Source organism: Mchenga conophoros, linkage group LG13 (genome assembly GCF_057382185.1).
Source record: "Mchenga conophoros isolate Kocher_MC1m ecotype Shallow Benthic linkage group LG13, M_conophoros_male_GT1.1, whole genome shotgun sequence".
Classification (NCBI taxonomy): domain Eukaryota; kingdom Metazoa; phylum Chordata; class Actinopteri; order Cichliformes; family Cichlidae; genus Mchenga; species Mchenga conophoros.
Genome location: NC_140538.1, coordinates 9,860,265 through 9,876,835, shown reverse-complemented (window position 1 = coordinate 9,876,835; position 16,571 = coordinate 9,860,265). Strand labels below are relative to the sequence as shown.

Sequence of the window (16,571 nt, the reverse complement as noted above, 5' to 3'; positions counted from 1 at the left end):
TAACGTTCACAAATATATACACACAGAGGAACTCTGAGCCCCAATGTCAGCATTAGCACAAACATGCCACTTCATACCAAATCTCAGTGTGAGGTCAGGTGTTAGTCTCATTCCATTATTCTGGCTATATTTTCTTACTCATTACTATTAAACTTACACTTAAGACTAACTATTAACAAAATCACACCCCAATAACTCTGTTATTACACTTTGTATTTAATCATAAAAAGGCTGGATGTTGAAACCTTTTACTTCTATTTTGTATGAGCCAGGATTCTCAACAGCTGATACTCTGTCCAAAAAGTGACAGGTATCGTTTTATGGAGCAAAAAACTTAAGAGCGCATATTTTATAAATAATACCAACAATTACAAATGCAGACCTTTAATAGTAATAAGTAATCCTTTATTTATAATGCATAGCAATATAAAAATAGTAACATATGAAAATATTACAATGGGCACAGATGAATTTGTATCAAAAAAAGCAACCAAGCCAAAGTAATGAATAACACACATAAATAACAACTGCTTGAGAGAGCAAACAATTTCTTTTCAACTGTTCCTTGGCAGAAAGTTAAGACAGCTATTCAGCTTTAGGTTTCAATAAACAGAAGTAATGGATGCAGTCCCTTTGAAATGTCACACAAAAGTCTACTTGTGCATATACTTAGCTTTAACTCTTCTCTTTTTTGTTTTGTATTCCAAAAGGTTTTCATTTTCTCCAGAGGATGTCTCTCTTTCAGTGGTTATCGACTGTTCACATTCATTTTCACAGACTGTTGGAATGTCGATGCTGGCCGAACGTTTCTTGCTAGAATACAATGGCCTAATTTTGCGTGCATTATCTGTCGTCTTTATTTCGTACTGGCATATACTTTTGCCTACTTGTTTTGTTTTTAAGACATTTGTATGCAGTTCATCTATCATTGGAGTAATACCCTCTGGAATGAATGCCCACTGTTTAACTGTGTCTAAAACAGCATTTCGTTTTCCAACTGCATCTTCTGTGCATTTTTTGTCTGTGCTTTCAACTACAGGAGTGTCATTCAAAGTTGATAGAGGACTTTTCAGAGAGTTTTTCATTTGTTTAAAATGGCTACAAGCCACCTTCAGGCAAGCACATGTGTTATAGTGAGAGAACGTACAACAAGTGCACTGAAGTGTTTCAGCCGATGCAAAAAAACACAGATTTCCAAACAAACTTGGCATTTTTATCACTTTCAAGTCCTCACAGTGTACAAAGTAATGCCTTTCTTTCACTGCAATTCTTGCCAAGGTAGAAATGTCTGTTTCCATGTTTGGATAGATGTCATTGTCAGCCTCTGCTAATTTTGCAAGTAACACTAGATGCTTGCAAAGAAGTCCTCGTAAGCCATATGTACAGTTGCAGTAGGACTCAACAGGGCAGACATCATACACCATGTCTTCTCTTGACTCAGATGGGACTTGATATGCATTAACTCCATGGCTGTTCTTGACTGTAATTTTAAGAGCCCAACCACTTTCCATCAGTCTTGAAGCAGAGTCTGAAACTTGAGACAAGGTGTCAGCAAACCTGTTTTTCATGCGGCCCACATCTTGCAGGGTTTTTATGACTGAGAAGTAGTCGTCGGCCTTCCCTAGGAGCACTTCAATCAGATCATCCAGACGCCTATTCTTGTAGCCAGATAAAAACTGGTATTTCAGGCGGTGGAAAAATCTGAAAAACAGTTATTTGAAATGATTAGTAACTGTAATTGAAGGAATTTAAAGTTTTAATCAAGACTGTATTATTTTTTTAAAAATTGGAATACCTATTGCACACATCTTTTATAAAGGAATGCTCTGTGCCGGTTTAGCTGATTTAGGCAAATCCACCTACTCTGTTTTTTGTTGTGATAACATAAAAAACGCTGCTAGAATTTAAAGGATTTGCCTAAAACCTGTTCTGGCAATGACATGACGAACCTACTCAGTTTAGCCTCTTGGATTAAAGCATAATATCTTTTTTTCAGCAATACAATTGAATGAGGTCAAAATAATAAATCATACCTTTCAATCACATTGTTTGTTTCAGAACGAGCGTGACTGAAGCGACGGCCGTAGTCACACCACATGTGGCCAATGCCTTCCCAGTGCTTCTGAAAATACTGGCACACCAAAGGGTATTGCTTAAATGTCTGGCAGAACTCTGCTGATGTGGCTTTAAAGTCGTCCTCCTAAGAGAATTGGATGCAACAGAATATATTTCAATCCATTTAACAGACCTATTGAAATCTTTAATATTATGTATTGAAGCCCTTTTCCTTTTATTGAATAACATTAAGAATTTTAAGTTATTAATAATATGTCGTGTTTTTGTATTAAGAAGCAATTATTTCTTCCCTTACAATGGCTAAGAAGGAACACTAAACCTATAAGCATATTTGGTTTCAGCATCTGTCTGTGAAAGAATCCCACTCACAAGTTCTACTGCACAGTGGGTGACACAATGATGTTCTGCACAGCTTAAGTACTTGTTTTGATAAGCAAGATAAGAAGCCAGTTTTAGAAATTGTTTCAAAAATCTATTTTGTATCTCTCTGTAACTTTTTTTAGCAACTGAAAGTTATTATGCTCTTAGTGTAATCAAGAAATCAAAATGTGAAATAGACAAATTACACTTACAGATGTGCAAGCTTTCAGCTTACAAAAGAAAGAAATGATTTCATTTCTCTTTTGGGTGTTAGAAAGCCCATGGACCCCGGACTCTGATTTTGAAAGCCATCGATTAACAGCCTGTGAATGTAAGAGAAAAAAAGTTAATCTGGAGAGAGAGACAGAGGAGCAGCTGTACAAAAAGCATAAAAGAAAGCTGACGTCCAAAAATAACTTTGTCACTCACTGGAGACTCCAATTCGTGCATGTAAATGGAGAGTCCTCTTCACACACTGAGGTTAATTATGGAGTTCCACAGGGTTCAGTGCTAGGACCAATTCTGTTTACATTATACATGCTTCCCTTAGGCAGTATCATTAGAAGACATAGCATACATTTTCACTGCTATGCAGATGACACCCAGCTCTATCTGTCCATGAAGCCAGATAACACACACCAATTAGTTAAACTGCAGGAATGTCTTAAAGACATAAAGACCTGGATGGCCGCTAACTTTCTGCTTCTTAATTCAGATAAAACTGAGGTTATTGTACTCGGCCCTGAAAATCTTAGAAATATGGTATCTAATCAGATTCTTACTCTGGATGGCATTACCTTGGCCTCCAGTAACGCGGTGAGGAACCTTGGAGTCATTTTTGACCAGGACATGTCCTTCAACGCACATATTAAACAAATATGTAAGACTGCTTTCTTCCATTTGCGCAACATCTCTAAAATTAGAAATATCCTGTCTCAGAGTGACGCTGAAAAACTAGTTCATGCATTTATTACTTCCAGGCTGGACTACTGTAATTCATTATTATCAGGATGTCCAAAAAACTCACTGAAAAGCCTTCAGCTAATCCAAAATGCTGCAGCAAGAGTCCTGACAGGGACTAGAAAGAGAGAGCATATTTCTCCTGTTTTGGCTTCCCTTCATTGGCTTCCTGTTAAATCCAGAATTGAATTCAAAATCCTACTCCTCACATACAAGGTCTTAAATAATCAGGCCCCATCTTATCTTAATGACCTTGTAGTACCATATCACCCTATTAGAGCGCTCCGCTCTCGCTCTGCAGGCCTACTTGTTGTTCCTAGAGTATTTAAAAGTAGAATGGGAGGGAGAGCCTTCAGTTTTCAGGCCCCTCTTCTGTGGAACCAGCTTCCAGTTTGGATTCGGGAGACAGACACTATCTCTACTTTTAAGATTAGGCTTAAAACTTTCCTTTTTTCTAAAGCATATAGTTAGGGCTGGACCAGGTGACCCTGAATCCTCCCTTTGTTATGCTGCAATAGATGTAGGCTGCCGGGGGATTCCCATGATGCATTGAGTTTTTCCTTTCCAGTCACCTTTCTCACTCACTATGTATTAATAGACCTCTCTGCATTGAATCATATCTGTTATTAACCTCTGTCTCTCTTCCACAGCATGTCTTTATCCTGTCTTCCTTCTCTCACCCCAACCGGTCGCAGCAGATGGCCGCCCCTCCCTGAGCCTGGTTCTGCCGGAGGTTTCTTCCTGTTAAAAGGGAGTTTTTCCTTCCCACTGTCGCCAAAGTGCTTGCTCATAGGGGGTCATATGATTGTTGGGTTTTTCTCTGTATCTATGAAGCGCCTTGAGGCGACTTTTGTTGTGATTTGGCGCTATATAAATAAAATTGAATTGAATTGAATTGAACTGGACAAGAGGACCTGTGCATTACAGAAATCAACCAGGCAAACATATTTTTAAATGTCAAAAAGAGCTTTGGGAAGCAGCCACCAGAAGATGAGTGCACTGTGGTCTTAAATGGATGGACATAGTCACTCAACATTTTATCCCTTTATATTCATTAACCTGAGTAGGTGAATATCACAATAAGGCAAATCATGACAACAGGACCCTGTTGTAAAAATGTGTTTCAGGTGCATCTTAGACAACGTGAAAAGAAAACAATGTGGTTTACCTGCAAGACATGGTACCAGCATAGAAGGATAGCTGACTCTGGAAAAACCTTCTGCAAAGCATTTATTTCCGCAAAGTCTTTGTCAACCATAAATGCTCTACAGAAAAAAAGAAAACACTAAATGAGATTAAACAGTATGAAAATGTTTTTGCTATCTCAAAGCACCACTTCAATGCCAAATTAAACATTTCAACTCACAAGTAGATATATAAAATACTGCATACAGCCTATAGGAATAACTTTAACAACTGGAAAGGAAAAGTTTTTTGCAGCCCATGCTGCAGCTATAGCATTAGATTCTGGCATGTTATAACTTTTTTGAAAAGGAATTATTTCAAAATCAATAGCTGTCAATGTATTATTTACCTCGGGGAAGTTGGGAAATGCTCACAAACTATTCCAAGAACAGTTTCCAGGGTTTTCTGACTTTCGTTGCTGACAATAGCATAGGCCACAGGGACTCCATGCCCATGATCATCTCTTACAACAAGTGTGAATAAGGGAAATGAATACTGGTTAACGCAGTGCGTGGTGTCAACAAATACTAACTGTTTTGCATAGTTCTCCATGTTTGATTTCATTACAGGTGTCTGCAAAACAATCATTAGTTCTTGGTCAGATGTGTATGGTTGATAGAAGAGAACATGTTCTTGATGTTTTCCATTAAGTAAGGTATGTACACTTTGACTGTCTCCACAGTTAAAGTGCTTCTTCCTCATCATGCAGGTTCTAACACTGTCAATGTCACGTGGTGTGACAAAATGCTCTCTGTTGTGAAGATCTCTGTGTCCATGTTCTTTGGCCCATTTATGACATTCGGTTAGTACGATGGCTGGCTTAGTTCCAAGGGAAAGCAGTTCCTCAATCTTCCTCCTTAAATCACTGGAAATATTGTTGAAATGTGCGTCTTTTGGGTCCGAAGGATCATGCCCATCATGCTTATCATATGTACGCTGCACGATGACTGTGTGGTCTTTCCAACATTTGAGTACTTTAAATGAAACATAGGCCTTACAGCCCACTGCTCTGTAGCTGTTTCGACTTTTTCCCCCAGCTCTGATGCAGTTGAATTTGTAATAGTCTCTTTTCCTGTCTTTACCTGAGGCAACATTTAAACATTTATAATGTCCATGAAGGGTTAATGAGTTCAATTTTTCTAACACAACACTGAATGGGTCCTCCTGGCATTGTGACACATGCACACAAAGTTGTGTGTCTTTTCCAGTTCTTTTTTTTTCGTCATTCAGAACACTTCTTCTAATTATGTCGTCCATTTCTGGTGGAAAAATAACGAAGGTTTAATTAGTCAATATTCATTAATTCATTTTAACTTGTTGTGGGGTTTTTTGCAATACAATGTAAATATTAAATATAATATTAAAAAAATATATATATAAAATAATATAAAACAAACAGGGGCTAAAAGAAGCTAAACTTTTATATGGTATGTCTCTGGCAACTTTAACATGATGTCCCAGGGACAACATTTACGCGATGTCCCAGGGACAACATTTACGCGATGTCCCAGGGACAACATTTACGCGATGTCCCTGGGACAAATTTGTAAATTTCTGGATTACTGTTAATCTCCATAGAATCAAGAACTCATGTCCAGTTTCACAGCTATGGACCAGTTAATTATGTTTCCAGGTGATAGTTTGATTCATAGATTCAGCACACAACCATAAGTCTAGGCCTTTTAGTCCAGATTCTCTTCACTTATGTTTGTAAAATGATCAGGGAAGCTACTGCAATATTGCCTGACCCAACCCCCGGGCCACGAAACACCCAAAAAGTTGGGGAACACTGGTTAGCTAATGCTGTCGTCAAGTAGCCTATCGCTAGCAAACAAACAGCAAGCCAAGTGAGGAACATATGTATAATGCTTACCGTTTATTAAAGGAAAGTATCCTAAATTGACTTCAAATTCGGCGGACAGGCGGCGGTTTTTCGCTTCTTCACTTGTATTTCGAAATACTCGAAGGCGGGTATTTCGAAGTCGCAAAGGAATGACCTCACAAGAAGGTGATTGGTCACTTGCAATGTTGAACCTGGAACAACATTAATTATGATGATGTGGGAACAATGCTGACACGAGGAAATCAGATCGTCCACTGACAAATGGCATAACAAACATTTCCGAGCTCGAGTCTCATCACGCCTGCGACCTTTGGGACATATTGGACATTTTGATTTTGAGTGACAGCAGATTACTGCTTTTTGGCGAGTGACTGAAACTCCACATGCCGCCATGACCACCCCGTTTCCCTGAACGTAAAAAGCTTCGCAATTTAACATCACAAAGGTCTTTAGATTCCACACACTGGAGATTGGTTCAATATGATGAAATCCCTTGGAGGAGTTCGTCAAAGAACGGTGCCTGGAAAGAGTGGAAAATATCACAAAAATTACACATTAATTTTAAAATGGCTGACTTCCTGTTAGATTTGGGATATTGCTCCAAGAGACTTTTTTGTACATCTTGATATCTCCTATAAGCTTACCAGGTTTCAGACTCATAGATAAAAAACAGAGCTGGGGCTGATGTTTTGAAATATTGTAGGGGGCGCTGTGGAGCCATTTTGCGCTATTCAATGAAAATGCTCACATAACAACGAAGCCTTAAGCACAATGGAGGTGTGCGCCAAATTTCAAGCCTCTATAAACTTTCCAAGCCCCTCAAAAGCCACTTCATTTTTCACGGTGAACAGCGTTGCCACCAGGGTGCGCCGTTCAGTTTAAAGTCACAATTTTCGCACTGCAGCATCATGAAGGACTGATGGTGATATTCACCGCTTTTGAGGTGGCCACGATGAACCTGTGAAAATCAGTACAACAAAGTGTAAGACATGAGATTTCCTGTTCCCACTAGGTGGCGCTCTTCATATTCCTGACAATGGGCAGATCAATCTGTTCAGGGCGGGTCTGACATCATGCCTGTAAAGTCTGGTACTAATCAGACTGGATTTCATGGAGTTATACTAATTTGTTTCTTCATGGCGAGATATCAAAGTTCGCCATGCTGCTGAGGTCACACCCTTTCCTGAAAAGTCACAGTTTTCACTGGACCCCAAGACCAACTCCTTACGCCTTTCCTGGAGAAATTTGAGGCTGCAGATGTCACCCATCACTATACTGTACCCCAAAGTGTAAAACATGACATTTCCTGTTCCCACTAGGTGGCGCTGTCCCTGATGTCAAATATGGCAGTTGAAATATGTTCAGGAGTGGAGCCTTATCATATGTGTTCACTTTGGTCAAGGTCAGAAAATGTATGACAAAATGAGAGGCAATAAGATTTTCATGGCGAGTCATCAAAATTCGCCATGGCGCCACGGCCTCACCGTATTGTGAAAACTCAAAAGCTCCGCAATTTAACATGGCACAAGGGTGTAGTTGACACTGACCAAATATGAAGGTTATGAAATCAAACCCCAAGGAGGAGTTCGCAAAAGTTCGAGGCATGGAAATGGCAAAATTAGAGCCAAAATGTCACCTTCTCTTCCAAATGGCGGACTTCCTGTTGGGTTTGCGTCAATGGGCCCACAGACTTTTTTGTTCGTCTTGGCATGATACACATGTGTGCCAAATTTCATACATGTAGCTGAAACGATGTGGTCGTAGGGCTGCATTTAACAAGGCATAGGTGGCGCTGTAGAGCCATTTCCCAGTGCTCATATGTAAAACCATTAAAATACAAAATTTTTCACCAGACCTGGCATGTGTGCAAAATTTCATGAGTTTTTGAGCATGTTTAGGCCCTCAAAAAGGCCCTTGTTTGGGGTGAATAATAATAAGAAACGGAGCAGATACAATAGGGCCTTCGCACTCTCAGTGCTCGGGCCCTAATAAATATAAAATAAATACAGTCTACACAGTCTAGAGACAGTCTTTTTAAAATCTTTCATGTGCATTAAATATGCTGCTGGCAGTGATGCATGTCTCAGTGATGGCTGTAGCCCTATTGTTGGTGGTTTCTGTCTCCACCCATTTTTCAACAGCTAGTGGGGCTCATTCTGGACTCACAGGTTTGATTGTGGTTTTCTGACAGTCCAAAAACCAATGTTTTGTATTGCTCACTAATTAAAACGGACCAGTTATGCTGAATTCCTGTTCTATATTTGTATACTTGGACTCCAGAGTAGCTCAAGCTGTCCTACTTATCATATGCTTTATTCCAGTGGTTGCCAACCCCCGAGCCACGGACCAGTATCGAGCCGTGAGAGTTGAGGTTTGGGTGGGAAATTTATGGTTTTCATAATTTTTTATGACTTTTTTAATCGTTTTTATCGTTAACTCTGTTTCCCTGGGCCTTTTTGCATGTGTTATGAATAAATCTTTTTTTTTTTGGTACCGGTTTTATTTTGTTGTATTTATCCGCAACACCTTAAAGTCTGGTCCGTGAAAATATTGTTGGGCATAAACCGGTCTGTGTTGCAAAAAAGGTTTAGGACCGCTGCTTTATTCAGCTCCCCAGTTTATCCTGTCTATGAAACAAGCCATTTTAACCCTCTAAAGGGATGATTTAAACAAAGTGGGTGGAGCTCAGTGAGCCTTCTAGGGATTTTACACGTTCGGACTTTATTATTTGAAACTTGTTAACCATCAGCATTGCAACTTATATGAGTTAAAATTATTAAAAGCATAATAGTTCCATTTAGCTTATTTTAAACCTATTTGTTGTTTTAAAATTGATGAAATGGTATAAAATTTACTAGGAAACTTTGTATCACCTTTGAAATCCTTTCCAGTGAAATCCACTTAGGAGTAAAAAGTTAATGTTCAGTGCATGTGATGAGGGTCCTGAAAATGAAGGATCATAATCTGATCTTTTGGCTGATGCTGTTGACATGAAAGCATTCCTGTCACTGTAAAAACAGGCAAACTTTACAGTTTTTTACAGATTTTTACTCAGTACTGCATTTGTTCAACATACCACTGTTAAAAATAATAACAGGCAATGCAAGTATTTGCATTTGATGACACAATCTGAAATTTCTTTCTATATAACCAGCAATGGACAGTCGTCAAAGTTTAGAACAAATCAAACTCTTGTTGCCAGCTGTTGAAGCTAGATGGAGACAGATACCACCAATAACAAAACTACAGTCATCAATGAGAGGTGTATTGCACAAGCAGTAGCCTTATGATTTAATAAATGCAATTACAATTTAAAAATGTATAAACGCTAAAGTCAAAAGTGTAAGGTCCATTTAAGACACCGACTGGTGTAACTTTTGGACACAAAATAGATCAATTTTTCAACACAATTTAAATAAAAGTAATTAAAAGAGATCAACACAGCAAAATCAGATGTTTAACCTGCTCTCATTCAATAACATTTTAAAATAGTTGAAAATATCAACTCAGTGAATTTATCTTGGCAGCAGATATAAAAACATGTTTGATGGGATTTGGAGACGTTCCCTCTTAGATTACTCTTTTCTGAGAACAAACTTGAGTTTTACAGGCTGAACTGGCTGAAACTTCCAGTCAAACTGAAGTGGAATCTAAAAGAAAAAGAAAAGAAAATCAGGAACATGACAGCATAGTTGTATGACAGTCTGAATGTGGCAGAGTGCTGCTATTACCATGGTCTCTTTGCATGTTTCCAAAGTGTACTTCTGCAAGAGACGGACAATAACCATCTTCGTGGTGAGTAGGCCGTAGCGCCTCCCAACGCAGTTACGAGGGCCGAGTCCAAATGGCATGTACGTGTATGGGTTCACCTCCTCCCCGCTGTCTTTACTGAACCTGCAGATACAGATGAGACTTTTACGTTTATTCTGCTATTTGAAACATTAAAAAATAACATAACAGGTGTGTAAAAAGAGAGATATGGCTGGGTTACTCTGCACAAATACAACATTTTCTTTAAGAATTATGTCCCAGTGGATGAGTTTTCAATAAGTTTGTAATGGCACACATTTACCTCTCTGGTCTGAAAAGCTCAGGTGAGTTCCAGTAGTGTGGGTCTTTGTGCAACACCCACACAGGAATTCCAACCACAGTTCCCTCAGGGATGGTGAGGCCATTCACTTTGACAGTTTTTTTGCACACCCTGTCGAGGCGAGGGGCAACGGGAAACAGTCGCATTGATTCAAGTAAAACTTGGTCCAAGTACTTTAGACTGGTCAGCTCCTCGTATAAAATGGGCGCCTAGACAAATAATGGAGGTGGCAAGCACAAAAAGAAAATTAATTGTTGTCCATTATTCAAACAAAGATGACAGAAAATTATGTAAAGAATTACTGTACATCTTCCTTCAGGTTATCATCGATTTCTTTGTGTAAGGTCTGCAACACATCAGGGTTTGTAGCCAGATTATAAAGGATGTGAGTAACAGTGTTACTAGTGGTGTCGTAGCCTCCAAGGGTGAAGACGAAGGCCTGGGAAAGTATCTCATGTTCAGTCAAACCTAAAACAAAAAACAAAAGATTTTATGGTAATAAAAAGTGGAGCAGGGACCAAATACTGTTGATCTTCTTTCAGCTGCCCCCTGTAGGGGTCACCACAGCAGATCATCTTTCTCCATCTCACACTGTCGCTAGCATCTTCCTCTGTCACACTAACGCTCTGCGTGTCCTTTACTACATAGATGAGCTTCCTCTGAGTCTTTCCCTTTTCCTCCCTCCTGGCAGCTCCATTTTCAACACCCTTTACCTAACATATCTACTATCCGTCCTCTGGACATGTACAAACTATCTCAGCCTTCGTTCTCTAACCTTATCGTTAAAGTGCTCAACCTGAGCTTTCCACCTCCAGCTCAGCCTTTTCTAGGGTCACCATCTCTAAACCTTACATGTAGGCACAACTACATTCTTGTTAGCTTTCCCCCCTCACACTTATATACACCCACTTCACTCTATGTCCAGTCCACTCTCTTCTGGACTATCTGTTGCTTTGGATGGTTGACCCCAAGTAACTCTAGAGTTGGATGTCTCGAGACCACTTTTATGTGGTCTTGGTCTTGACTTGGTCTCAACGGACTTTTGGTCTTGGTCTTGTCTCTGTCTTACTTCTCAGATTGAAATAGTGTTCGGGAGATTTGGAGTCAACCACTGGCGGAGCCGGGGGTGGGTGGCTTACTGGGCTTAAGCCCGGGTCATTTTTTCAAAAGCCAATTTTTCAGTTTAAAGACTTTTTTTGTCTCGGTCTTGGTCTCGATACCCTTTGGTCTTGGTCTTGTCTTGGTCACGGTTTATGCGGTCTTGACTACAAGTCTATTAAACTCCTATAGCTTCAGTATCTCTGTAGCATCTGTCTCCCTCTCATCCAGACACATGTATTCTATCTTGCATCTACTGACTTTCCTCCCTCTTCTTTCCAAAGTATACCTCCATCTCTTCAGGCTTTCTTCCACCTGCTCCCTTCGCTCACTACAAATCATCGGTGAACAGCACTGCCTGAGGTCATCTGTCAACGTGTCCATTAACATTGTGAAAGCAAGAGCAGTTCTCCTGTGTACTGTCTTCATCTCCCTAGTTCACATTTTCTTCGCTAACCTCTACGTTTGAATACTTTCTTGTACTTCTCCATTTCCTCTTTCCTCTATCCAGAGGATACACCAAACACATTCTTGGCAGTTTCCCCTCAACACTTAAAAACACTCAAAACTCTTCACTATCACCCAGAGCTTGTCTCAACTACATTCGTGAGCTCTGCCCTGTATTCTTCCCTCTTAAAATATGTATTTTGACATTAACTGTTAAAATAAATGATCAGTATACAGCTATACAGAATTGAATTTAAAATCCTCATTCTCAAATACAAAGCTCTTAAGACTCCATCATATATCGGAGACCTCATATTTGAGACTGGAGGCTAACTTGGGCTTGGTTACTTCTCCGATAAAAACATACCTTTACTTGGCTGTTCTTCATTGTTCTTATAGTTCTTTTCTGGGATCTCACTTTGAATCAACACATGCAGGAAGTCTGGTCGTGTCTGGTTTAAAGCAGACAAGCATTCAGAGCAGGACTTGAAAATGACCCAGAGGTAAGTGCATACAGACTAGATAATGTTGGTCTTCCTTTACAGATATAATGCTTACAGATTTGGCTTCATGATGCTCATCTTTAAATCGCTTGATAATGTTGAGGAAAAAGTTTATGTTTTCTTTAGGCATGATCTCAATTTTGAGCTGCTTTAACAGACGACGACTGAGGGGAAATGCCACTGAAAGAAGAGTAAAGAGTGGTTAACAAAAGGATATGATCAAATGGAGTTTGTGTAAAAGAGTAAAAGTAAGGTCATACTTAGCAAAAAGAAAAGCCCAGTGTTGACTTTAAGGACCTTCATAATTTGAACATTAATAGGGTCGTTTGGATTGTTTATGGAGTCTGTCTCCACACTGAAAGAAGCACTGGTCACAGTGTCCAAACTGTAAGGAGCTACAAACCTATAAGATTTGAAAATACATGTGGTGAATGCTTCAGTTATTTTAGGATGAACAGTGTAATGTGCTGGCATTTTACAGATGAACAACATACTGTTTGACATTGATGGGTTCATCCAAATTCGTTTCCTCAAGTTTTGCAACAAGTCGTTCTGCATAGCGAGCAACGAGGGGAAAAATCTTAAAGGAATAAAAGACAAAATAAGAGAATTATATTATATTTATTTTATTTTGGAGAGATATACCCATGTTTGCCACAAAATAAAACAATAAAAGAGCAATAAAAGAGTCAAATTCTTGTTTATTCTGAAAATTACTGATTTCTCTGAGGATTTAGAAATAATTAGTGATATCCAATAATAATAATAATAATAACTAGTGGTATGTTTGGTAGCTCCATAATAAGGTGGTTTTCACAATTGCCAAACAAGCAAAAACTCACTGGTTTGGTACCAGGAGAAGACAGAAATTTAGTATAACAATCTGCTAAATGTAATAGGTGTAATGACACCTTTTGAATAAGGGGGCAGCCTAAAGTGTCTGTTATGTGGTTATATTTTGAGCCGTGGACAACATGTAGCTATAATTATTTGCACACTTTGGGAACTTAAAAAAGGAACGGCAAGTACCAGAACACAATTCACTTTAAATTAAAGTGGAAATAGTGGAATAAGGCTATTAGGAGCTACAAATAGTGCCTTATGTTAGTGATTTCCTGAAATACCTCAAATTACTGTGTACCTTTATGTCAGTATTATCCAAAGAAACAGCTAAATGTTAGTGATTTTATATATTATGTGTAAAGGTGCCAAAACTTTTTAATGATGCCTGTATAAGTAGTTTGAGGAAAAAAACCCAATACAAAGTGATGACATTTGAACAAGAAATAAATCTATTACTTTTGTTGTAAGCGCACATTAAACACAGACGTGGTTAATAAACCCACATATGATATCGACCTGTTTCAGTCTTCCACTGGTGAAGCATGGAGACAGAGTGTTGCGAATCCGTTTCCACCGTTTGTCTTTCACTGCTGCCACTGCATCATCCAGAGGTTCGCTGAAGAAACCAGAATCCTTTGAAAAGGAAAACGACAAGGAAAAACTACTCTTAGTGTTTACAGTTTGCTTCCACCAACATCTTCCAGTCCCCTAACGACACGTGTAGTTTGCTCAGATAATGTAATATCATTTGTAATATCTTGTAGCATCATTTCTGTGATAGCTCTATATTATGCATTTTCATGTAGTACTTTGTTTGGACAGATCAATGTATATGGAATTAGAACAGTTTGGACAGGCCAGAGTAAAACGTAATTATTAACCTGCCCTTTTACCCCATGTTAATGATATATCTAGGGGGGAACATATTTCAGTTTAGCTTTCAAAAAAAAGCAAAAGATAAAACTCTTTTGGGGAGTGTTGCGCTGACAGGACATCCAAAGGTTTCATGACTTGCTGAATTTCCACTCTACTGTACGATAGAAAGCGGAGCCTCTTACCCTGCGGTTGGTAAATAAAGAGTAGCACTCTTTTACCATCACAGTTTTAACAATCTCAGGGTCGGTCACCATTAACACCGGCGTATGTCCATCGTACAACCTGCAGAAAAGGAAAGAGCCTTTCACAGTATCTTAAATCTTAAATCACAGCAAATCATTTAAGGCATTATTAAGCATCTGGATATGTAAAGCACCTTCAGATCAAAGAGGTTTTTTCATCTGTGCAGGTAGTAAAATTACACATCGATTACACGTGATGCTACAAATGGGATATCACGGTCCTATTATTATTAAATAAATACATGACAATGGAATAAGAAATTTTATAGAGTTTATTTTTGTAGGTTTTCATATGTTTCTCACTTCACATTCCCTGAACTCATACTTTGACTGGAATTCATTTGGCAAAAAAGAGGGGAAAAGGTAGGGGTGGGGGAAAAAATCGATACTGTGTAGTATCGTGATATTTTGTTTGCTAATAATGTATCGATACAGGGACAGCAGAAATCGATATTTTGTTACAAAAAAAGTTTTTGTGGACTGGAACTCTGACTTCAGAGCATGTTGATCCTTTTTCTGAGCAAGAATCCTGACATTCCTTCACTATCCAAATGTGTTTAACTTTTTTTTGGCAGCAATAAACATGACAGTTTACTTCTTTTAATTTAAGACATGTTTTTCTTTAATTAAGTGTAAAACTTTTTTATCTAATGCAAAATTATATTTTGTTTTAATTTACTTTCAAATTCTTCAGTTGCTGAATGGGCTGCATAGTTTTCATAAATTGCATAGTTCAGAATAGCTATAATTGTACCAGATGGTTGCATTCAGTTAAGTTGGACTAGACTGTAATACAAACCGTTCAGTTTGTCAACAGTAAAACTGACTGAAATGAGAGAATGACTGAGTGCGAGACTTTGATATTAGATAAAATTAATATTGATAAAGTTTACCTTTATGTTCAGAATCTGAATATCGCAAAATATTTTAAAAAATTGCAATAATATCGTATCGTGCGTTAAGTATTGTGATAATATCGTATCGTGGGATGTATGGTGATTCCCACCTCTAGAAAAAGGATGAACAAATTTAAAGCTGAAGTGAAATAACTGCTTTTCAAATCTTCTATTAATCATTTTATATAAATTTTAATCTAAATATTGATAAAGGAATTTTGACATACTTATACTGTGAACCTGTTTGTGAACCTAGTGTAGATATAGTAGGATATATGCATTTCAGAAACTTCGCCTTGTGTTGTAAAGAACTGTCCCCAAACTTTTTCCCCTTTTATCCCTAAAATAAAGAAAATTGGATGCTATGCTTCCACCAAAAGAGATCTGCTTCAGGCCAAAAAGAGAAATGGCTTCATGAAAAATGTGAGCCAGTGAATATTTTTCCACCCTGTCCCAATGATCATGGCAGTGATCATGGCTCACAGACAGAATTTGATATCAACAGACCTCCTGGTGATTTCTTGTATGTATACTGATGAAGCAAGAACTCACCCCCAGATGTCCCCATACTTGGCATGGCACTCTCTGTCAAAAGCAAGAAATCCCTACAAGAAGTTACAAGAAAATCTGTTTTAGTGTCAAAAACAAAACAAAACCAACCACTGAATAGGACATCTAAAGTATACAGAGAGCTCATTCATCTCGAATTCTCAAGGATCAAATCAGTCAGCTCTTCATATCCCAGTCTCTAAGGTGAGTTTGGTTTCTGTGCGTACCTTCCTCATGCCCAGCATTGTTCCAATAAAAGGCAGGGGCCGAGGTCCAGGTATCCCCAGCTTTTTGAAGAACCGATATGGCCATATTCCATATCTGTATTACAAAAAAAGGAAAAAAAATGGGATCATCAGTTGGACAGTAAAAAATAAAAAAATAAAAAAAATCTGCCAGGATGACACCCAGCTATTGCTTTGGAGGAATACTCACAGTAAAATCAACGTAAAAAGCAGGGCCAGCAAAGTCCAGGTGAAAAACATTTTAACTTTGTTCCAACAAACAGGAGAGGAAATGTGCCTGCGAGCTGGAAAACAAGTGACCTATTTTCATTTTACACAATAACCCAGGAGGCCCAAAGAGATAAAGCTACTGATCAAA

General features: G+C 38.5%; 2 protein-coding genes across 2 annotated transcripts; both read right to left on the bottom strand.

Annotated features, from left to right (window-relative positions):
• Nucleotides 1–383: 383 nt before the first annotated feature.
• On the bottom strand, nucleotides 384–6,738 carry LOC146560834 (uncharacterized). Its single transcript, XM_085296322.1, has 6 exons — nucleotides 6,455–6,738; nucleotides 4,931–5,840; nucleotides 4,565–4,661; nucleotides 2,649–2,759; nucleotides 2,034–2,200; nucleotides 384–1,701 (listed from the first exon to the last, which is right to left on the bottom strand). Exons 2-6 carry the CDS (start codon nucleotides 5,836–5,838, stop codon nucleotides 654–656), a joined length of 2,331 nt encoding a protein of 776 aa, XP_085152448.1. The 5' UTR covers nucleotides 5,839–5,840; nucleotides 6,455–6,738; the 3' UTR covers nucleotides 384–653.
• Nucleotides 6,739–9,450: 2,712 nt separating this feature from the next.
• Nucleotides 9,451–16,548, bottom strand: LOC146560833 (cytochrome P450 3A40-like). Its single transcript, XM_085296320.1, has 13 exons — nucleotides 16,404–16,548; nucleotides 16,196–16,289; nucleotides 15,972–16,024; nucleotides 14,464–14,563; nucleotides 13,922–14,038; nucleotides 13,057–13,142; nucleotides 12,823–12,965; nucleotides 12,618–12,742; nucleotides 12,427–12,511; nucleotides 10,822–10,982; nucleotides 10,497–10,723; nucleotides 10,156–10,318; nucleotides 9,451–10,074 (listed from the first exon to the last, which is right to left on the bottom strand). Exons 1-13 carry the CDS (start codon nucleotides 16,451–16,453, stop codon nucleotides 10,000–10,002), a joined length of 1,479 nt encoding a protein of 492 aa, XP_085152446.1. The 5' UTR covers nucleotides 16,454–16,548; the 3' UTR covers nucleotides 9,451–9,999.
• Between the last annotated feature and the right edge of the window lie 23 nt (nucleotides 16,549–16,571).

Coding starts and splice junctions, on each gene's coding strand:
- LOC146560834 (XM_085296322.1), bottom strand. CDS start 5,838: ATGGACGACATAATTAGAAGAAGTGTTCTGAATGACGAAAAAAAAAGA. Junction 2,760..4,564: donor GCTGGTACCATGTCTTGCAG/GTAAACCACATT, acceptor TTACATTCACAG/GCTGTTAATCGATGGCTTTC. Junction 2,201..2,648: donor AGCTGAAAGCTTGCACATCT/GTAAGTGTAATT, acceptor CAATTCTCTTAG/GAGGACGACTTTAAAGCCAC.
- LOC146560833 (XM_085296320.1), bottom strand. CDS start 16,453: ATGTTTTTCACCTGGACTTTGCTGGCCCTGCTTTTTACGTTGATTTTA. Junction 12,512..12,617: donor AGCATCATGAAGCCAAATCT/GTAAGCATTATA, acceptor GCTTTAAACCAG/ACACGACCAGACTTCCTGCA. Junction 10,724..10,821: donor ATGATAACCTGAAGGAAGAT/GTACAGTAATTC, acceptor TTATTTGTCTAG/GCGCCCATTTTATACGAGGA.